This window comes from Hibiscus syriacus, unplaced genomic scaffold (genome assembly GCF_006381635.1).
Source record: "Hibiscus syriacus cultivar Baekdansim isolate YM2019G1 unplaced genomic scaffold, ASM638163v2 tig00112249_pilon, whole genome shotgun sequence".
NCBI lineage: Eukaryota > Viridiplantae > Streptophyta > Magnoliopsida > Malvales > Malvaceae > Hibiscus > Hibiscus syriacus.
Window position 1 is genome coordinate 2,608,366 of NW_024063281.1, and position 22,843 is coordinate 2,631,208.

At 36.3% G+C, this 22,843-nt stretch overlaps 2 protein-coding genes, 1 non-coding gene and 1 pseudogene across 3 annotated transcripts; 3 read left to right on the plus strand and 1 right to left on the minus strand.

Annotated features, from left to right (window-relative positions):
• Nucleotides 1–2,394: 2,394 nt before the first annotated feature.
• LOC120176452 (cytosolic endo-beta-N-acetylglucosaminidase 1-like) lies at nucleotides 2,395–6,456 on the plus strand. Its single transcript, XM_039182881.1, has 10 exons — nucleotides 2,395–2,793; nucleotides 4,058–4,195; nucleotides 4,327–4,436; nucleotides 4,523–4,634; nucleotides 4,708–4,815; nucleotides 4,896–5,008; nucleotides 5,084–5,168; nucleotides 5,242–5,378; nucleotides 5,466–5,601; nucleotides 5,681–6,456. Exons 1-10 carry the CDS (start codon nucleotides 2,422–2,424, stop codon nucleotides 6,359–6,361), a joined length of 1,992 nt encoding a protein of 663 aa, XP_039038812.1. The 5' UTR covers nucleotides 2,395–2,421; the 3' UTR covers nucleotides 6,362–6,456.
• Nucleotides 6,457–10,989: 4,533 nt separating this feature from the next.
• LOC120176697 lies at nucleotides 10,990–11,186 on the minus strand. Its single transcript, XR_005521346.1, has one exon. It is a non-coding gene; the product is annotated as a U2 spliceosomal RNA (small nuclear RNA).
• Nucleotides 11,187–11,556: 370 nt separating this feature from the next.
• Nucleotides 11,557–12,075, plus strand: LOC120176454 (vacuolar protein sorting-associated protein 32 homolog 2-like). Its single transcript, XM_039182882.1, has 2 exons — nucleotides 11,557–11,760; nucleotides 11,887–12,075. The coding sequence occupies exons 1-2, from the start codon at nucleotides 11,557–11,559 to the stop codon at nucleotides 12,073–12,075; spliced, it is 393 nt and encodes a 130-aa protein (XP_039038813.1).
• Nucleotides 12,076–13,195: 1,120 nt separating this feature from the next.
• On the plus strand, nucleotides 13,196–20,213 carry LOC120176639 (annotated as a pseudogene).
• The last annotated feature ends 2,630 nt before the right edge of the window (nucleotides 20,214–22,843 follow it).

The window sequence follows — 22,843 nt, forward strand, 5'->3', positions numbered from 1 at the left end:
GCCAGCACTCAGAAATGGGAGTGCTCAGTTGCTGCAACATAACCGAATAAGAATGTTTGGCATCACGCACATCAATCCAAAAAGCATCCAGAATATAGGTTCGAATTCAACAGGATCACACAATGCATCCAAAGAAGATATCACCCTTACTACAGAAGGATCCTCCGGCCTCAAGCACGGACATAAACATAAACCAGGTAGTGGACTACTCGAGTCAAACAAGCTATCCCAATACCACCAGAATTGAAGTTTACTGAGACTGAAGACATATCATGAAGCATCAGCGCCGAACCAGTGAGAAGACAGTAGATTTTGGAGCGACCAAGCGAACTAAATCATGAAACTATCGAATCCAGTAAATACCACATGCATAGTCATAAATCTCGCCCACAGATACCAAAATCAGGACAGCTCACGAAATCAAGAACATTGGGAACCAGTGACGGCCATCAGAACTTAGCCCAAAACCCAACCACTACTGAAAACTCCTCGCATATCTAAAGAGAGCAGAATCGGCGAACATAGATATTCTGCATGAGAAATAAGGAGAAAGACAGCACTGAACTATCGAAACCAGACACAATACTGAAAATTGAATAAAATTAGCCCGAGATAATGGAATCTGGAGTACGCACAAAATCAATCACGTGAGGAACCAGAGACGGCCATAAAATCTTAGCCCAAAACCCGACCTGCAATAACACCAGATTGAAAATCCTATCAGCTGTGAAAGAATCGCCATTGAACCTAGACTTATTCCTACACATAGTGGAGGGATCAAAAGAATAATTTGACTAATTTTTAATCTACACAACAGAGAGAAGTTATGGAGAATGTTGTAAGACAAGATTAAGATGATATGGTCAACTCTAGCAATTGAGAAGTGAAGTAAACAAGAGTTTTCCTTAATTACACAACATTAATAAAATATATTCGAATTATAGAATTATATCGGCTTCAGCTCATGGCAGCAACACCACAAATCAATAAGCAGCGGCGGATGTAAATTGTTTTCGGGGTAAGTTTGTGTTTACCTTGAAATCTGAATTTTCTTCGATTACTTATTGTTTTTATTGAATATGCTCACCCTGAAATTTTATTTGTGTCCACTCTGTATAAAAATCTTGTAATATTAATATATGTATGTCACCCTAAAAAATATTTTTGTATCCACCCGTATCAATAAATCGTTGCTTTTATTTGTCATGACTGAGTTTTGTTCTATTACATCCATTTTAGCACACATTTCATTCTCTTAAAACGGATGTATTAGCCCAAATCTTTGACAAAGTATCATTCCATGATAAAAAAAAATTTAAACGTTTAGGGGGCGACTACCCCACATGCCCCCTCAGTTCATCCTTACTTTTATGATACCATATTTTCATTCTAATTTTTCATATAAAAATCACACATTACTATGAGTAATGCTATAGCTTTAAAATTCAAATTCATTCATTTTAAAATTATATTTGACACTCGTAAGGCATGGTAGGTTTAACAATAAGTTTGTTTTATTTAACGTTTCACACATGACAAACAACACGATGTATGCATTTTTATTGTGAAATCCCCTAACTAATTTTGTTCTATGTGACTACAGTTATTTTATCACGTGGCAAGAAGACTTTGCATTATACATAATATAAAATATTTATCGAATTATGTGGCCGTCCAATAAAATTTTGACACATTGACGGGTCATGGTGCAATGAGATTCCTATATAAGCGCATGGTTCTATAATGTTTCTCACCTCTCAAAACCATCAAAGCAAACTCATCGGCCGAATCATGTCTGTCCAGTCCGACGACCCCCACCCGCCCTTCGATCATCAAAGCCGTCCGTTCCCATCTCCTACCCAATCAAGACCCTTCAAGAACTTGACTCTCGCTCTTACTTCTCTTCTTTTCATTACCCTTTTAACAAGTCAAGTGTTCCTCTCGACCAAACTCAGCTTCGACTCAGAGGCCTAGGGTTTTGGTTTGCCATGACATGAAAGGCGGTTACTGGACGACAAGTGGGTCCAGGGTGGAGATAACGCCGATGCCTATGCTATAGCTTTAAAATTCAAATTCATTCATTTTAAAATTATATTTGACACTCGTAAGGCATGGTAGGTTTAACAATAAGTTTGTTTTATTTAACGTTTCACACATGACAAACAACACGATGTATGCATATTTTTATTGTGAAAAATCCCCTAACTAATTTTGTTCTTATGTGACTACAGTTATTTTATCACGTGGCAAGAAGACTTTGCATTATACATAATATAAAATATTTATCGAATTATGTGGCCGTCCAATAAAATTTTGACACATTGACGGGTCATGGTGCAATGAGATTCCTATATAAGCCGCATGGTTCTATAATGTTTCTCCACCTCTCAAAACCATCAAAGCAAACTCATCGGCCGAATCATGTCTGTCCAGTCCGACGACCCCACACCGCCCTTCGATCCATCAAAGCCGTCCGTTCCCATCTCCTACCCAATCAAGACCCTTCAAGAACTTGACTCTCGCTCTTACTTCTCTTCTTTTCATTACCCTTTTAACAAGTCAAGTGTTCCTCTCCGACCAAACTCAGCTTCGACTCAGAGGCCTAGGGTTTTGGTTTGCCATGACATGAAAGGCGGTTACCTGGACGACAAGTGGGTCCAGGGTGGAGATAACGCCGATGCCTATGCCATATGGCACTGGTTTTTGATGGATGTTTTTGTTTATTTCTCTCACTATTTGGTCACCTTGCCTCCGCCTTGTTGGACCAACGCTGCTCACAGGCATGGAGTTAAGGTCAGTTGCTAAATTACCTTTTTAATAATTCAAAAAACTAAGTTGGATGATGTATATGTGTGTGTATATATATATCAAATCTGGTTATTAATCTTTATGCTATTTTCACATTCAATTATTTAATTTCGTATTATTTGAATTTTAAAATTTTAGTTATGATTAAAACATAATGACCTAATCTAATCAACATGGAAAACGAAAATTAAATATACGACTTATGCATAGTACATGAACTAATAATGAAAATTGATTCACTTAACGACTATAGTTGAATCAAAGTTAAAGTTTGAAAAATATATAAGAATGACCAAATTAGTTATAGGGACTAAATTCATAAATTACCCAAAGTATAAGAGATGGTGAGAAAATTTAACCCTTTTTACATGTTACTATTAATGAATGACATGAACAGTGATGACACATAAAAAATGAAACTAAATTACCTTTATTTTTAAATTATATCTGGTTTATTTGAACTAAATAAAATTATGACATCAAATATAAATGGTACGAGAATAAATTTAACTTTTAACGTTTATGTTTTTTTTAACAAATTAGTTCTTATTATTTTTCTAAAGAAAAACGTTAACTACAACGTTAAATTTTTCATATTTTTGAAAGTGACAATCCACACAATTATTTATCTTATATATCACGCATTAAACAATTATAATATAAAATGTTAAAATTAAAAAAAATTTAAAATATTACAAGAAGAATATTTTTTTTAATGAGATTCATGGTATATAAATGCATTGTCATGTGAGTTCTAAGTCAATGACATTAAAATTTTAATTTTTTAATTAGTATTTTTATATGAAAAAAATGATGAAGTGGTTTATTATTAGAAAAATAATTAAAATTTGTTTTTGTCATTTCCTTTTTTATTGTATAATAAACTTTTTATAGAAATATATTTTAAATATTTTGAAATAATTTTAAATTATTCATATATAAGTTTTGAGATCAGTTCTTTTTCCCCCTTTTAATTATTTACTTTTGTATGTTAATAATTTATTTTACATAAAACCTTATAAATAATGGTGACTGATTAATTTTAAATAAAATCAATTTAATTTCAAGATATATATATATATATATATATATATATATATATATATAAAAGAATTACCAAGTTTAAAAATTATTAATTTTACTTGAAATTAATGTTTATATGTTAGTAAATTTATTTCTTGCATTATGATGTGTTGAAGACTAATGGAGCTTTCTATATATCACATTGCCTATGGCTCTGGAAACTAAGGTATTAGGGACGTTTATCACCGGAGATCCGGACGGGTATGCTATCTGCCACGAAATGCTGTCGACCAAGGAGTCTGCTCACAAGTATGCTGAGCGCTTGACAGAGCTTGCTGTTGCTTTGGGCTTTGATGGCTGGCTGGTATGCGAAACCCTAAACCTGAAGTCCTAAATCTTGAGCTCGTTAAATGCGAACCTCAAACATTTTGGACAACAGAAATGTTTAATGCTTTGTCCTATGTCACTAGATAATCTTGTAATGCTTACTTGCAGCTCAACATAGAGAATAACATTGACGTCAACCAAATCCCGAATCTGAAAGAATTTATCAGCCATTTAACTGAGACCATGCACTCCTCGGTTCCTGGTTCATTGGTTATATGGTTCGAGAATCCAAACTCAAATCATGCAAATATGTTTTGGAACATATGTTGTCACTTTTATTTGATTAATGTTGTTGGTTGCTCAGGTATGATACCGTTGCAATGGATGGTTACATTAGCTATCAGAATCAACTGAACGAAGTGAATAAACCTTTCTTTGATGTTTGTGATGGAATCTTTACCAACTATTGGTGGCAGGTATTGCTGTTTAAGCTATCGGAAACGTAAGTCTACTTGTTGCTGTATATATGAACTTTTCTGTAAATTGCAGGAGGACTATCCGGAGAAGTCCGCAAAGGTGGCCGGAGATAGAAAGTTCGATGTCTACATGGGGATCGACGTATTCGGAAGGGGAACGTATGGTGGGGGAGGATGGCATGTACGTTTCATGCGAATCTTACGCCATATTTTTTATGCCATTGTGAATTTGTGATGTATATATATATCTTCCTCCGACAGACAAATGATGCACTTGATGCAATAGTAAAGGGTGATGTCTCGGCTGCCATATTTGCTCCCGGATGGGTTTATGAAACAAACCAGCCCCCAAACTTTCAGACTGCACAAAACCAGTATGATTTTTTCCCCTACGTGTGCTTTGCTCATATGATGTTTTGGATTATCTTAACAGATATGGCTTTTCGCAGTTGGTGGGGTCTGGTAGAGCAATCGATGGGAAATGTTGTGCAGAAATATCCTGATGCACTACCATTCTTTTCGAACTTTGATCAGGTTGCAACCAACTCGAATTCATCTCGCTCGAATTCTGATCGCCTGCGTATTGACCATGTTTTGAATTGTTCAGGGCCGTAGTAATCATATTTCCGCCGACGGAGTACTAGTGTCAAGCACTAAGTGGAATAACATTTCTTCACAAACCTTTCAGCCTTTCGTGGTGTATGCAGATGATTCTACTCCGAATACTATTGATGTTCTTGTGGAGTAAGTTTACACGATCCATTGCATCGACACCATTTCTTCATGTATATATGAAGTTTGTACTTACGTATATAGATGATATAATGGTAGTTTCATGGAAGCGTCCTTCGGCGGAGGAGGAAACCTCACCTTTCGAGGAACTCTCAAAGCCGATGCCACGTTCTCGACTAGACTATTTTTGGGACAAGTTGTTATGGATGGCTTGCCGGTTCACTTCACATACTCTGTAAGCTATCTTCACTTATTGCTTTGCATTGTGACTAAATATTTTGATAATGGTATTGTTTTGTATTCCTCTGCGTCAGGTAAAATCACAAGGTAACTCTGTATTGGGGCTTTCTCTTACATTCTCTTCGGAAGCGGGAGGAGAAACGACTTTGGTTGTTGCATCCCGGGGAACGAACAGATTCTCGAGCGAATTTAGTGACATGATCGTGCCACATCGACTTACAAAGCCAGACAATGCTCTGGGATGGGACATAGAAGAGTTCACCATTGCAATGAACGGACACACTTTGAAAGAAATCCGGGCTGTATGCTTCACTGACCAGCCTGGAAACACGAATCCGGTCGAATACCTTGCGGTTCTCGGGCATATTAAGATTTCAACTTCGGACAAGCCTACTGAGTTCCCTCCGTCTACTTCCTGGATCGTCGACGGACAATACATCGAATGGGGAGGTTCTCCAGGTTCCAAAACACTTAGTCTGAAAATTAGTTGGAAACTGAAAGATGGAAAGAACCCTCCTTACCAGACATACAATATCTACGTCGAGAAACAACCGAAACAGTCGATCCGAGCTCCGGGAAGAAAGGTTGAAGGTGAACGAGAGTACATCGGAGTTGCACATGTAGAAGCCTTCTATGTATCTCAACTTGCCATCCCTTCAGGTACTTCCAGCCTCAAATTTATCATTCAAGTGTGCGATGTTGATGGTGGTAGCCAGAAGCTCGAAGATGCTCCATTTTTTCAACTCAATGTTTGAAGCTCAATAAAGGGTGCCACTTTGGCTTACCTATGAATGTAAGCAGCTGTATCCTTATAATAAACTATAAATAAATGGCTTACCTATGAATGTAAGCAGCTGTATCCTTATAATAAACTAAGAATAAATGGCTTACCTATGAATGTAAGCAGTTGTATCCTTATAATAAACTATAAATAAATGGCTTACCTATGAATGTAAGCCATTGGATCATAAATGTATTCTATTTATTAAGTAATTCTAAGACCTTTGAACATCACACACACGTACATATATGATCAGGTTTCTACAATGATTGTTTAGATATCATTATCATAAGTTAGAAGCTCAGGATTGATATATGTCTTCTCTCGATGGCGACTTCTCGGCGGTTAAGGGGTAAAAAGTCTCATTATTAGTAGATAACAGAGACATGCATCTTAACTCGTTTGATCAATTAATGTAGTGAAATTGTTTTTCACTTCAAAATATAGTTGATGCAACTCTTTGAGTGTGGTGGCATAGATGCTTGATAGAGGTGCTAACCAATTTTTCCGTTCATATGTTTGGGTCGTTGCTTTGACTTTGGTTGCTTCAAGTCTGAATTAGGGGTAAGTGAAGAGGGCATGCTTCGTGAAAGAAATGCCCTGAATGACAGCACCTTCCCGTCTCTAATGCTCGTTGGAAGAGTAATCCAATTGTGAGAAGAGCACATCATGTTGTTTGCACCGCCTTTTGAGGGGTCTTCGATCGTACATGTAAGCTCTACAACTCGATCTATAGGTTCCAAAAAGAGACTTGTTGAGAACATGGCATCGGCTTCGAGACTCCCTCGAAAGGTAATGGGATCGTTTTTCAGTAGTTTCACGGATGCATCATTCTGCGGCAGAGAATTACCCGTCCAGCTTAGTTGGTAAGAGCGCAAGGCTCTTAATCTTGTGGTCGTGGGCAATTCATAATTCTGATTGTCGGAGGTCTCCCACGAAAGTTGCTCTCAACCTGACGTAAGGGGCAGCCTACTATCCTACCTTCCCTTACCCCATTACATATGGGAATAGAGTCAGCTAATTTTTTTTATGGGTGGCTTGCCGGTTCACTTCACATACTTTGTAAGCTATCTTCTCTTATTGTTTTACTTCGTGACCAAATATTTCATAATGTAACCATTAATGGTATTGTTTGGTAATTCTTTGAGTCAGGTAAAATCATAAGGTAACTCTCAATTGGGGCTTTCTCTTACGTTCTCTTCCGAAGCGAAAGGAGAAAGAACTCTGCTTCTTACTTCCCGGGGAACGAACCGAATCTCGAGCTAATTTAGTGACGTGATCGTGCCACATCGACTTACAAAGCCGGACAATGCTCTGGGATGGGACATAGAAGAACTCACCATTGTAATGAACGGATACACATTGACAGAAATACGTGTTGTATGCTTCTCTTATCAGCCTGGAAACACGAATCCGGTCAAATGCCTTGTGGTGCTCGGCCATGTTAAGATTTCAACTTCGGACAAGCCTACTTAGTTCTTTCTATCTGCTTCCTGGATTGTTAACAGACAAGACATCGAATAGGGAGATTCTCAAGGTTCCAAAACACTTAGTCTGAAGATTAGTTTGAAACTGAAAGATGGAACCTTCCTTATGAGACATACAATATCTTAGTCGAGAAACAATTGAAACGTTCGATCCGAGCTACGGGAAGAGACGTAGAAGGCAAACGAGAATACATCGGAGTAGCACACGTAGAAGCCTTCTATGTATCTCAACTTGCCATCCCTTCGGGTCCTTGCTGCCCAATTTCCTCGTTTTGAACCGAGAATTAATGTTAAACATAATTTATATTATTCCGTTAATCAGAATTGATGAATTAGGATATTAACTCAACATCATATATTCCATGGCTTTTGATTGTAATACGTTCACGGAGTGGCTTCTTCTTCTTCGAGAGAAGATTAAATTGAAAATTTTAATTTAATTAATATTATTTTAATCATATATTGATATAATTATAATAATAATAAATTTCATATCATACATAAATATTAATAAAATAAGTCATGGTGATTAAAATAAGAGCAATTCAAAAGTTGAGTGATTAAATTGAAATCTTTTAAAATTTAGTGACAAAAATAGAATAGAGAATATAGCTGAGTGATGAATTTATTGACAAAAATAGAAAAGACATGATGGTTGAATGATTAATTGTATAATTTACCCAATTTATAACAGCATGAATTAACGAAGCCGTTGGTCAATGAAGGAAAACATTGGTCAAATGACCACTTTAGATTTTTTTTTGAATTGGAGAGCCACATTAGTTTTTTTGAAAGTATAGAGACTTTGCATGCCCTTTTGTCAACTTTGAATTGTTATTGTACCAACTCACACCGTTATTCTAATATACTCCATACTAAACAACCCAGGATCTATTTATAATAATATCATAATCGAGTGATTTAGAAGAAAAGCAATATGTCTGTTGTTGAACCGATAGTTAAGTGACCTTGAGTGTAATTTTTCCAAAGAGAAGAAAAACGTGTTTTTCCTGGCAAACTCGTGTGTCACACTTGCTATCGCCACTTGCATCATTATCTTGTTCTTCTTTATTGCACATCAGTTTCTGGTTGGTTTGCTATTTATTCGTTATATGTGAAATCATGGTTTTATCGGGGGACTTTTGCAGTAACCACAAAAATGAGCTGACCCTTATTTTTATATATAATGAGGTAAGGACAAATAGGATAGTAGACTGTCCTCAATGCCAGGTTAAAAGCAGTTTTCGTGGAAAACCTCCGATCTGTAGGACTCGATCCTACGACCACAAGATTAAAAACCTTGCGTGCTACCAACTGAGCTGGCCGATCATTTTAGCGGCAACCACACAAAACTAATATTTATTAATACACATGGCATTGAAACTATTGGTGGGGCATATAAAGAGGGATAGAAGATTTTGTTGTTAGCATGGTTTTCATAACCGAATCGGTTAACGAACCGATCATGCTATCGGTTAACGAACCGGTTATGTTATCGGTTTACTGGTTTAATCGATCGAACCGGTCCGACTGGTCGGAAGAACCGGACGACATCATAATTATTTAAAAAATTAAATAAAAATACCAAAAATATTTAATAAAATTTTTTTATATCACAAGTCATATTCAAAGCAAGTCATAACATATATAAGTTAAAAACCATAAAATCAAGTGAAACAAAATGATTCAAATTAACTACAACATAATATTTAAGGTAAAACATATTAAATAATAAATATAATTATATAACTATAATTAAAAAATAAATTTGGGGCTAAAAAAATCATAACAAAATGATATTATTTGGTTTAATTTTTTAAAAAAATAATCTCACATGGCTAAGAAACATAGAAGAGCATCCCAAAAGTCTAAAGAGTAAAAATATGAGAACAAAACAATCTCACATGGCTAAGAAACATAGAAGAGCATCCAAATTAACTTCAATAAATAATAGAGGTAATTTGACATTCAAAATCATGGAGCCTTTTGGTGAGCATTGAGTGAAATATTTTTTCACTTCAATCAAGCTCGAATTTTAGGTTTCAATCGAACTTCTAATTTTTTTTGAGTTCAAGCATTTTCGAGTTCAAGTTTCAATATTATATTTCGAGTTCGAGTTGAACTTGATAATTTTTAGCTCGTGAGTTTGAGTCGAGTTGAGCTTACTTTTAAAGTTTTCAAGTTCGAGTCGAGCTCAGCAATACTCAAGTTCGACTTGGCTCGTTTAACAAACGACGTTGTTTGGTTTAATTTTTTTTATAAAAAAACAAAATTGGCGGTTTTTTTTGGTTTTTTTCGATTTTTTCGGTTTTCAGCCAGTCCGGTTCGAACGGTTCAACGGTTCTGGCCGGTTCACTAGTAACGGTTCAATCGGTGTAGATTGAACCGGACTAGGCAGTGGTTCCCGGTTAAACCGGTTGAACCAGCCGGTACGGTCTGGTTTTCAAAACACTGGTTGTTAGGTTGTTATTAGGGTGAGTAAAACTAGACTACTCTAAAATTTAATTCTATTCAATTTAAAAATTCAACTCGAATTGATTTAGAGTTGTAATTTCATAAATTCGATTTGATTCGAAAAAATTTCAAATTCAAATCGAGTCGTACGATGCAACTCGAATAACTCAAAATTTTTAGTAATTAGTAGATCTATTTTCAAGTTTGAGTCGAGTTCTTAGATTTCGTATAATATATTTATATCACGTATGAAAAAATAAAGAAATATATTTATATTATATATATGATTATAAAAGTAGCTTAAATTATAATCAAATAATATTATAATATTATAAATATTTACAATTAAATTTAAACATAAACTTGAAAAATCAACTCAACTCGAAAAATTTAAAGTTAAATCTGAATTGTAAAATAAGATTTATAAACTCAAATAAATCAAAAAAATTTTACTCGACTATATCTGACACTCACCCACAGTTGTTATTAGACATTAAATGTAAACTCGACTCGACTCAAAAACTCGCGAGCCTAAAATTTTCAAACTCGACTCGAACTCGAAAGATAATATTGAAACTCGACTCAAACTCGAAAAGGCTCGAACTCAAAAAAAATTCAAGAGCTCAATTGAAGCTCAAGGCTCGAACTCGATTCATGCTCGAATTTGAGCTCGATTCAAGCTCGAGTTTGAGCTTAATTCAAGTTCGAGTTTGAGCTCGATTCAAGCTCAAGCTATTATGAAAGGTTCTCACCCTCAAAAATAAATTTCATATCGTATGAGCCATTAGCCTACGTATCAGATATTATGCTAATAAACACACACTACACTTATCTTAGCCAAAAGGCCGAGAAAGATATACTTAAGTTCTTAACATAGGCGTTAGTCCACTCCTTTTATAACTGCTCTCCAGCGCTCTAACTCTCTTCAACGTCCGGTGTAGGATATAAATTCAAAAGGCTTTAGACTAACAAGGAGCCTTTTTCTGCGCAATAATGCCACCTTGTCTTTCCAGCCATGGAGCATCTTTTACTTTTCCTTTCTTTCTCTCCTTTATGCTCTGTAAATATTTAAATTTATAAACTCCGAGTTGCATTCAAGATCAATCAATAAATCATATGCTTTTCTTGAAATTTTCTGTCAATAAGAGTATTTTGTTGCTCATTTCCTTTTTCTGCAATGACCGCTAAATCGATCGAGGAGGTGCTAAAGCTACAATCGAAACTGTAGATGATAATGTTAGAAGGTGCTAAAGCTACAACCGAAACTGTATATGCATTGAGAACTGGAGCAGCTGTAATGAAGGCAATACAGAAAGCAATGAACATAGATGATGTCGACAAAACAATGGACGAGATCAACGAACAAACCGAAAACATGAAAATTCAAGAAGCACTGTCAACCCCTATTGGAGCTGCAGCTGATTTTGACGAGGTTATTACTTTTAGTCGCATTCTCTCATCTTCTCTTATCATCTCCTACTATGTATCCATGTTTAAATATATCATGTCTACCATTTATACATATCGAGCAATGAGTCGAAAACTTTTGATGCTGTAGGATGAATTGGAGGTAGAACTGGAAGAACTCGAAGGTGCTGAGTTGGAAGAACAACTTCTCCAACTCACAACAGCTCCTGCAGCACCGGTGCAGGTGCCTGCTGGCAGGCAACCGGCTCGTCCCATTCCTCAAAAGCGCACGGTCGAGGAAGATGAACTTGCGACATTGCAGGCTGAGATGGCACTTTGAGGTAATCTTCTAATTCAGCCTGTTATATTTGTAATCTTCTAATTTCGTCATTAACCAAGGTTTACGTTTTTATGATTCGGGTTAATTTATTTTTATTTTATGTTTTGATCACCGTTTATTTTGATAATGGACCTATTGATTGATTTGACCAAGTGTGATTTATTAGTTTATCTAAATATAAACCCTTGTTAATTTCATTTTGCATAATTTGTATGTTACCTTCATGTGCATAACTTAACCCCTATAATATAATCAGATTAAGGGTTTAGGGCTTAGGGCTTAGGGTTTGGGATTAGTGTTTAGGGTGTAATCTAACATGCTTAATTAAATGAGATTTTATTTTTCTTTTAGTACACTATCACATAATTGGATTAAATGGTTTAGGGTTTAGAGTTTAGGGCGTATGATTTAGGGTTTAGGGTGTAATATAACATGTACTTAATTAAATGAGTTTTTATTTTTCTTTTAGTAATATACAATGTAACAATTGTACTTTGGTTGCTTAATTAAAAAAATTAAAATTTGAGGGTAGTTGTATTATAGAATTTTTAATATATTTTTAAAATTTTATAATTATCAATAATGTATTTTTAATAATTTTTTTATAATGTAATTTTAAAAAATATAAAATTATATTATAACATTTTTTCGAGCTACTCACGAGCTTTTCGAGTCGAGTATCGAGTAGCTCGTTTCGGCTCGTTAAGAACTCGAGTCGAGCTCGAGCTCGAGTCGAGTCCATTCGATCCGAGTATTTATCGAGCCTTAATCGAGTCGATCTCGAGTAGCTCGCGATCTGTCTCGTCTCATTTACAGCCCTAGTTGTTATGGTGAGTGGTGCCAGTTGTGCCAGCTGGAAGGAGGCATGGTCTTTTATATTTTCTTTATTATCACACCTTCTACTCGTCATAACAAAGTAACTACCCCTCAACAACCTCTTTACTCCAGCTTTTACTCCGATAATTTAAGACACGGTCTTCACAATAAGAGTAGAATACTATATATTCATCATCAATGTCCCGCACCACTCATCATACACAAAGTGACTACCCCTCAACAAATTCTTTACACCAGCTTTTACTCCAATCTAAATATCCCGCAGACGCGATCTCAGCCTGAAATGAATCCCTCCAGCGTGGAGAGCGTCGTCACCTTGAAACAGGAATGGCACAAGGCCGCCACTGATGGCGACGCCGAAGCACTCAAAAGTTTCCAAGGGCCACTCGATTCCTTGTTGACCCCAAACCGAAACACTCTTCTCCATGTTCATTTGGCCACCCCAATTATTACTTTCAAAACAATTGGCTGTGCCTGTGTTCCGTATTTGTATTCCCTTTTTTTAAAGAGAAAAATAGCCGCTAATCAGATATCCACCGAATTTGTACAACAAATGCTTGACAAGTGCCCATCACTACTAAAGAAACCCAATGCCAAAGGTGAAACCCCACTACACGTCGCTGCCAGGTTTGGGCATGATAACATAGTTCAACTTCTAGTCGAAACTGCAAAAGCCCAAGAGAAAGACCTAGAGAATGGTATCGACCCGGAAAAGCAGATGGTCGGACTTGTTGTGAAATTCGGGTTAATTTCCACCAATAACAGATTCACCTTGAAAACTATTATCTAGGTGACTAGTGTGAAAAAGATTGTACTAAAAATCACCCCAAGGTAGATTCCCAGGAAAGAGGAGGGGTCACAATGGTCCCTCTTAAAACCCACTTTCCTTAGACAGAACTACCAAGACAAGTAATTTTAATAGGACAATAATTGACAACAACTATACCCAACAATAGCTATTAAATAGACATAAAAGAGAACACCAAAATATTTCACTAATAGAGGAAATATTACAAAGAGAGAAAGAATACAAATAGCCTTTAAAATAGAAGAAGGCTTATATTTGTGGGATGATTAACTAAGGAGGAGGAGGGCTTTATTTATAACAAAAGAATTTCCCCTCCTCCTTATACACAACCAATGTGAGACTTTTGCCAAAAACCAACAAATCTCCATCTTGGCAAATTCCACACACATCTCTAAAAAAAACAATCTTTTAATTTGTAACAATATTGACCAAATCTAAACAATGTTTAAACTTGACCGCAGTTACCACTTTTGTCAACATATCAGCAGGATTCTCAGTGGTCCGAATCTTCTGGATTATGACTCCACCTTCTTCTAGAATCTCTCGTACAAAGTGATATCGAACATCGATGTGCTTCGTCCTTGCATGGTAAACATGGTTCTTTGCTAAATGAATAGCACTCTGACTGTCACAGTGCACTTTGATGTGCTTTTGTTCCATTCCCAATTCACCAAGCAACCCTTGAAGCCAAATTGCCTCCTTCACAGCCTCTGTAACTGCCATATACTCTGCCTCTGTAGTAGACAAAGCCACTGTTGACTGTAAGGTGGACTTCCAACTGACTGGTGCCTTTGTAAATGTAAACACATAACCAGTAGTTGATCGACGCTTGTCCAAATCACCTACATAGTCTGAATCACAATACCCAACTACACACTGACCATCTTGTTTGTCCTGCTGAAAGACCAAACCAACATCTACGGTGTTCAGAATATACCGTAGAATCCATTTCACAGCTTGCCAATGCCTTTCCAGGATCATGCATATACCTGCTCACAACCCAATTGCCTGTGAAATATCGGGTCTCGTACACACCATTGCATACATCAAGCTACCAACAGCACTTGCATACGGAACCTTTGACATGTATTCCCGTTCTGCATCATCCTTAGGTGACATGGATGCACCGAGCTTGAAATGAGGAGCAAGAGGTGTACTAACTGGTTTTGACATCTCATTTATGCCAAAACGTTTTAGTACCTTCCTCAGATATTCTTTCTGAGACAAACAAAGCCTCCCCAATTTCTTATCCCTTGATATCTCCATGACTAGAATCTTCTTCGCTTCACCAAGATCCTTCATCTCAAACTCCCTGTTCAATTGAGTCTTTAGTTTCGCAATTTCTGTCTGACTCCTGGAAGCTATCAGCATATCATCAACATAAAGAAGAAGATATATAGGATCCGTCTTCTAGCTCGCGTAAATACACACAATGATCATATTTGCTTCTTGTGTACTGCCCTATTATAACTTGTCAAATCGCTTGTACCACTGCCTTGGAGATTGCTTCAATCCGTACAGCGATTTTTCTAATTTGCACACCATCTCTTCTTTTTCAGCAACTTTGAATCCATCTGGCTGAGTCATGTAGATTTCCTCATCCAAGTCTCCATGTAAAAATGCAGTTTTTACATCCATCTGAACTAGTTCCAAATCCAACTGCGCTACCAAAGCCAACAAAATTCTGATGGAGGAATGTTTTACAACTGGAGAAAATACTTCATTATAATCAACTCTCTCCGTTTGAGCCTTTAGCCACCATTGCTTGTAGCGGATGTTATTCTTGTCAGGAAATCCATCTTTCTTTGCATATACCCACTTGCACCCAATTGCCTTCTTTCCCTTCGGAAGACTAGCTAGTTTCCACGTCTGATTCTTTTGAAGGGATTGCATTTCTTCATTCATGGCAATCCTCCACTTTTTATGTTCTAAACTTTGAATTGCTTCATTAAAAGTGGCAGGAATGTCATCAATTGCAATTGGTGATGCAAAAGAGACCATATCAGCATAACGAGCAGGTTGTCTAATGGTCCTCTTTCCCTTTCTGAGTGCAATTGATTCATGTTGCTGTGAAGGTTCTTGGGTCTGAACCTCTTCTTCATCTGACTCTTCTTCTACCATAGGAGAGTCAACATCATTTTCTTTACTGGTTGGGACAAATTTGCTTCCTTCAAACTCCACCTTTTTGGGAGTTCCATCTATCTGCTCCAATTTTTCTGAAGTCACCTTTCTCAACATGGTAGATTCATCAAAGGTAACATCCCTGCTGAAGATTATTTTCTTTGTTTCTGGACACCAAAGACGATAGCCTTTCACACCAGAGGTGATCCCCATAAAAATCACCTTCTTTGCTCTTGGATCCAGCTTTGACTCCTTAACATGGTAGTATGCAGTGGAACCAAAACATGTAAGGAATCATAATCTAGCAGGTACTCCAAACCATTCTCTAATGGTGTTTTACCACCAATAGCAGTCGATGGTAAGCGGTTGACAAGGTGACAAGCATAGACCAAAGCCTCAGCCCAAAATTCTTTGCCTAACCCAGCATTAGACAACATACACCGAACCTTCTCCACTAATGTCCGGTTCATACGCTCTGCCACTCCATTCTGTTGTGGTGTACCTCTGACAGTGAAGTGCCTAACAATACCTTCTTCACAGACTTTCAGAAATGGATCATTTTTATACTCTCCACCATTGTCTGTACGGAGACGTTTGATTTTTCTGCCTGTTTGAGTCTCCATCATCTTTTTCCATTTAGGAAAAATCCTAGCACCTCATCCTTTGTCTTCATTGGATACACCCAAACTCTCCGGGAAAATCATCAACAAAGGTGACATAATAGTGTGTTCCTCCCAATGAAGTTGTCTTGGAAGGCCCCCATACATGAATGAACATAATCCAAAATACCTTTAGTATCATGGATTGCTGTTCCAAATTTCACCCTCGTCGTCTTTTCCTTTGATGCAATGCTCACAAAAAGCTAATTTGCAAGCCCGAGCACCCTTCAATAATCCTTGATCTATCAGTAATTTCAAGGATTTTTCACCAACATGCCCCAAGCGCATATGCCATAACCTGGTTGCTTCTGACTCCTGTTCATCAGTAGAAGCTGCCACTGCTGCTGTCCCAACAATTGTACTACCCAGAAAGTAATACACATTGTTTCTTTTTCGGATTCCCTTCATCACCAGTGCACCAGAGATATCCTCATATCCCATCTTTTGCCCTCACTTCTAAACCTTTTGACTCTAAGGTTCCCACAGAGATGGGATTTCTCATTAAATCTGGTACATAATGGACACCTGTTAAGGTTCTGATTGATCCATCCTGATTCCTCAAGCGAATTGAACCAATCCCAAGTGTGTCAAGAGGGGAATTATTTGCTGTGTAGACAATTCCACCTTTTAGTTCTTTAAAATCAAAGAACCATTCTCTATTGGGGGTCATATGGTGGCTACAAGCTGAATCTAACAGCCATGAACTGGAACAGCTGGTTGATGGCGTAGCAGCGAATGCGAAATCTGAATCTCCATCATCATACTCGACCACATTTGATTCTGAGACAGCCTTCCCCCTTTCAGGTTTGCCTTTATTCTTTAGCCTGTGACATTCTTTCTTCCAGTGCCCTTTTTCTCGACAAAAGGCACATTCATCTTTGCTCAATCTGGACTTTGACTTCGATCTCCCTCTGCTTCCTTTATTCTGACTCTTGGAACGGCCCTCTAACAAGAGCTTCTGCTTCGACACTTGTGTTTTCTTGTTTGTCTTTCTTTCTCAATTCATAACTATACAAGGCAGCAGTTACTTCACTGAGAGACACATCAACCTTCCCAGAAGTAGAGTAGTTTCAAGATACTCAAACTCATCAGGAAGTGATCCCATCAACATCAGAGCCAGATCTTCGTCTTCAAAAGTCACGTCCATATTCATCAGATCAGTCACCAGCTGATTAAAGGTACATAGTTGAAGCGGAACAGTCTCTTTTTCATGTAGAGTTTGTTCTGACCGCTTTTCTTCAAAAATTTCTCCTCCAGTGCCTTCCACAATTTACTTGCAGAAGTTTCCTTAGAAAATGCATACTCTGCTCTCTAGAAAGACACGATCAAATAGTACCACATGCCATTCTATTGATCCTCTTCCATTCTTTCTCCTCAACATCATCTGGTTTCTCTCCTTCAATAGCAATGTCTAGACCCTGCTGAAATAGGGCATCTAGAACCTCGCTTTGTCACATGCCGAAATGACCGGTGCCATCAAAATCTCCACTGCAAATAATATTTGTCACAGCATTTCTTGCCAAAATTGAAGATGAAGAAGCGTCTGCCATTTCTGCTACAAATTCTATTTAATAGCTGCCAATGCAGAATGTCAATTATCCCAAGGAAATTTTTTCTGATGTGGAAGATCAGCCTAAGCCGCAACCACAGAGCATACTAAAATAAACCAAGAGCTCTGATACCAATTGTTGTGAAATTCGGGTTAATTTCCACCAATAACAGATTCACCTTGAAAACTATTATCTATGTGACTAGTGTGAAAACGATTGTACTAAAAATCACCCCAAGGTAGATTCCCAGGAAAGAGGAGGGGTCACAATGGTCCCTCTTAAAACCCACTTTCCTTAGACAGAACTACCAAGACAAGTAATTTTAATAGGACAATAATTGACAACAACTATACCCGACAATAGCTATTAAATAGACATAAAAGAGAACACCAAAATATTTCACTAATAGAGGAAATATTACAAAGAGAGAAAGAATACAAATAGCCTTTAAAATAGAAGAAGGCTTATATTTGTGGGATGATTAACTAAGGAGGAGGAGGGCTTTATTTATAACAAAAGAATTTCCCCTCCTCCTTATACACAACCAATGTGGGACTTTTGCCAAAAACCAACAGGACTGACGGACAACGAGGGAGATACGGCCCTGCACATAGCAGTTCGATACGGTCATGTTGATGTGGTCCATGAATTGCTTCGAGCAGACCCTCAACTCTCTCATATTGCGTCAATAGTAGCCAAGAGACGCCAATGTACATTTCAGCTAGGAGAGGATATCATATCTTGGTGGCCATCGTATTAGATAAATCCGTCGTGGCGGATCATATTCATCGAGGCCCCTGTGGTAGAACTGCTCTGCACGCTGCAGCTTTGGCTGCCACTGGTAAACCATGAAAGTTAAATTTATATAATTTTAATGCTTTACTCATTTTTCTACTTTTCCCACACAAACCCTACTTTTATATGAATCTTATTCATATCAATAACATATATTTATCATGCCACATGAAGGGAAATCTCGAACTACAAGGGTAATATTAAGGAAGGGAAAGAATTTGGTAAAATCTAGAGATGAGAATGGACGGACTCCCCTCCACTATGCTGCACATTTGGGTTGCACTCGAATGGTAGAGCTGTTGTTGGAATGCGATGAATCAGCGGCCTTTGAAATTGATGAAGATGAAATGACAGCCCTTCATATGGCTGCTAGGCAAGGCCATTTACAGGTAATGTGGAAGATTATCAGATATTGTCCACAATGCTGCGAAATTGTGGACAAAAGAGGATGGAACTTTCTTCACTTTGCGGTTACTTCTTTACCTCTGTTAACTCTACCACGATTCCTCGGAGTTGACCGTTTTAGAAAACTTTTACATGAAAAATACAACTATGGAAACACCCCTCTCCAGGTGTTGGCTGTTTCTCGCAAATTTTATTCTGATATGGCACTTATCTTTAACGATGATGGAGAAACGGTTAGATTGGAGAACTTGGATTCCAAGAAAGAGGTACCTATATGACTACATCATACTATACACATTCCATATTCGTTCGTTTTAAGATCTATGTTGGTAGGTTTTTATTATATATACAAATGAATGCTTCTGTGCATTATTTATTCAAAGGACATAGAATTTGATGTAGGAACAAATCTTAAAATTATTAGAGAAAGTGGGACATGGAGAAGTAGCTGGTTTACCGGTTAATCCCGCTCGTCAGAACAATTTTGACGAAGAGAAATTTGATAAAGCAATAGAAAATCGTGTAGTGGTGGCAGGACTCGTCGCCACCGTAGCATTTGCTGCAGGACTTACCCTACCCGGTGGTTACAAGAGTGATAAAAGCGATCAAGACCGGGGCTCGGCAATTCTGAGTAATGAGCAGGCTTTCGTAGCATTTGTTATTGCAGATAGCGTTGCCATGATCTCCGCCTTGTTAGCTATCAACTTCAACTATCTGTCCACTTTGGCAACCGCAATTGGAGCACGAAGAACAGTCAAAATCAGAATGAATTATTTAACGCTGACGTTCAACCTTCTTGCACAGGTAGCGTTGGTGGTGGCTTTCATCACTGGCTTATATGCGGTGTTAAAACCTGCTCACACACTTGCTATCGCCATTTGCATCACTGTGGTGCTTCTTTATATCTTTTTTCAGGTGTTTTCCCTTGTACATTATTTCAACATACGTAATGTGTTTCAGTAATGTGTTTCAACATTGAAACACATTACGTTACACGCTGGGCTGGAAGTTTAAATGAATTTTAAGGTTATTTTGTTTCTCAAATATTTTTCGGAAAATATTTTTCGTAAAACGAATTATATTTAAAAAAAAATATTTTCTGGAAAATATTTTACTGTATTTGAACAAGGTTATGATAAATCATTTCCACTAGTTGATAAATTTTTTAGAAATTATTTATTACAAATATTAAATACAATAAATCATATTATTTATCATAAAAACTTAATATAATAATTTTTAAAATATTAGAACAATTTATTCATTATTAATAAAATATTATTTATATAATTTTTAAATAAAAATAGTAATATTTGTACATTCTACTGAAATAAAAATATTATAAATTATATTAATTATTTATAAAAGTAAGAGTAACATATTATACTTTGAAAATTATTAATTAATATATTTTAAATATCTATACTAAATATTATTATACTATTATATTATTATTAAATACATAAATAATATTATTCATTATTAACAATTTAATAATATTATTTCTATGAAATTAATAAATAATATTTAATTTTTTATATAATATTAAAATAAAAATATAATATCTTATATTATTATAATATAATTAAGTATATTATTATAATATCAAAAAATATTATATTATTAGAAATATTAAAAATATATTTTAAATATTTTGATAATTAACATTTTGATTAAAATGATATTAAAATATTATATTAATATTAAATACATAAAATAAATTTATTTTGAAAAATTATTCTTTAAAGTGAAAAGTTTGGAAAATAACTTACGAAAAATTAGACCGTAAGTCATTTTCCAAAAAATGCAAAGGAAATTTTGTTAACCAGGAAAATGTTTTGCATTAGCCAATCAATTTTCCTCTAACGAAACACTGAAAATTGAGGAAAACGTTTTCCAGAAAATATTTTATGTAAATGTGAAGATCTTAGAAGTACAAAGGTAGAAGATAAATGAGAAGAGGAAAAAACAAGAGGAGAGGCAAAACTTTCTCTTTCATTTATTAAAACTTGTGTAACATCTCCAAAGGGAACCAACCCTTACACACAATGAATCTCTTGAGTTAGTTAGAAAACGGTCTAACAACTATAACCGTTTCTTACTTCATTTGAGGGTACATACTCTAACATTCGCCTTGCAACATCAATTTCTTCTTGAAAACAAAAACAACACTAAAACAATCAAGAAATACAATAAAACTATGTAAATGTGAAGATCTTAGAAGTACAAAGGTAGAAGATAAATGAGAAGAGGAAAAAACAAGAGGAGAGGCAAAACTTTCTCTTTCATTTATTAAAACTTGTGTAACATCTCCAAAGGGAACCAACCCTTACACACAATGAATCTCTTGAGTTAGTTAGAAAACGGTCTAACAACTATAACCGTTTCTTACTTCATTTGAGGGTACATACTCTAACATTCGCCTTGCAACATCAATTTCTTCTTGAAAACAAAAACAACACTAAAACAATCAAGAAATAACAATAAAAAACAGTGGTAAAAGTGTGAGGCCTACAAAACTGGTGAACATACAATTGATTTTTCTTCAGCAAGTGGCACATGAACAACATACAATTTTTCTCGATGCATATGAAATGAAGTAGATGACAATGACTTGGTGAAAACATCTACCACTTGCTCATATGCAGGGATCTCATTCACTTGTAGCTTTTTGGCATCAACCTGTTCATGAAAAAAAAACATATTCAATTTCCACATGTTTAAACTTCGAGTACAGAATTGGATTGGATGACACTGCTACCGCACTAGTATTGCCACACTATGGAACATGTACCCTTTCAGACTTTACTCCTAGCTCACTCGACAAAGACTGAAGCCAGATTATTTCTGTCGCAACACATGCAACACTATGATACTCAGCTTCTGCTGTCGACCTAGCAACTTATTGTTTACAGGACCCTCATGAAACATGATTACCACAAAAGAAAATGCAGTATCCTCTTGTAGACATATGTCGTCTGGGTCACTTCCCCAATTAGCATCAGCAAAGCCTGTAATAGTTGAACATTGATGAGGTAAAAACTTACAACAAATGTTATTTTCAGGTCGAGTGATTACAGTGTAGTGAAGAGTCCCCCAACAATACTTCTGAACTCCATAGCATCCTCAATTGGACTTCCATCATTCAAAGACAACATGCAACTGGTGATCATGGGTTTAGGAAGACTCTTAGCATTGTCAAACCCGTATATTCTTAACAAGTCAAGAATATATTTCCTGTGACTTATGTGCAACCCCACATTAGGCTTATACTAAGATCTTTGAGTGTGAAAGCTTTATTCAACTTAGTGATAACATGTTGAAATTCAATAATTTTATCTTTAGTAACGATGATATCATCCTGATTAGTGCTTGGATTTGATTTCTTTAAAACGCTAATTCATTCATTTTACAAACTTATCACTATTGAATTGGGATGTTTTTATTTATTTTATGTGCAGTGATCAGCTTACTAGAATTAGAAGAAAAATGATGTAGTCTGCACTTTTTTTTTATTTTTTGGTCATAGCTGGAGATATGGGCATGACGCAGAGCTGATGTAACAGTGTCTGGAAGGCGTTGGAAGATTCTGA

Bases quoted from the DNA above. Each gene is read 5' to 3' on its own strand.
- LOC120176452 (XM_039182881.1), top strand. From the start codon at position 2,422: ATGTCTGTCCAGTCCGACGACCCCACACCGCCCTTCGATCCATCAAAG. The intron at 4,635-4,707 runs GTATTGCTGTTT...TGTAAATTGCAG, and splicing joins TTACCAACTATTGGTGGCAG to GAGGACTATCCGGAGAAGTC. The intron at 5,602-5,680 runs GTAAGCTATCTT...CCTCTGCGTCAG, and splicing joins CGGTTCACTTCACATACTCT to GTAAAATCACAAGGTAACTC.
- LOC120176454 (XM_039182882.1), top strand. From the start codon at position 11,557: ATGATAATGTTAGAAGGTGCTAAAGCTACAACCGAAACTGTATATGCA. The intron at 11,761-11,886 runs GTTATTACTTTT...TTGATGCTGTAG, and splicing joins CTGCAGCTGATTTTGACGAG to GATGAATTGGAGGTAGAACT.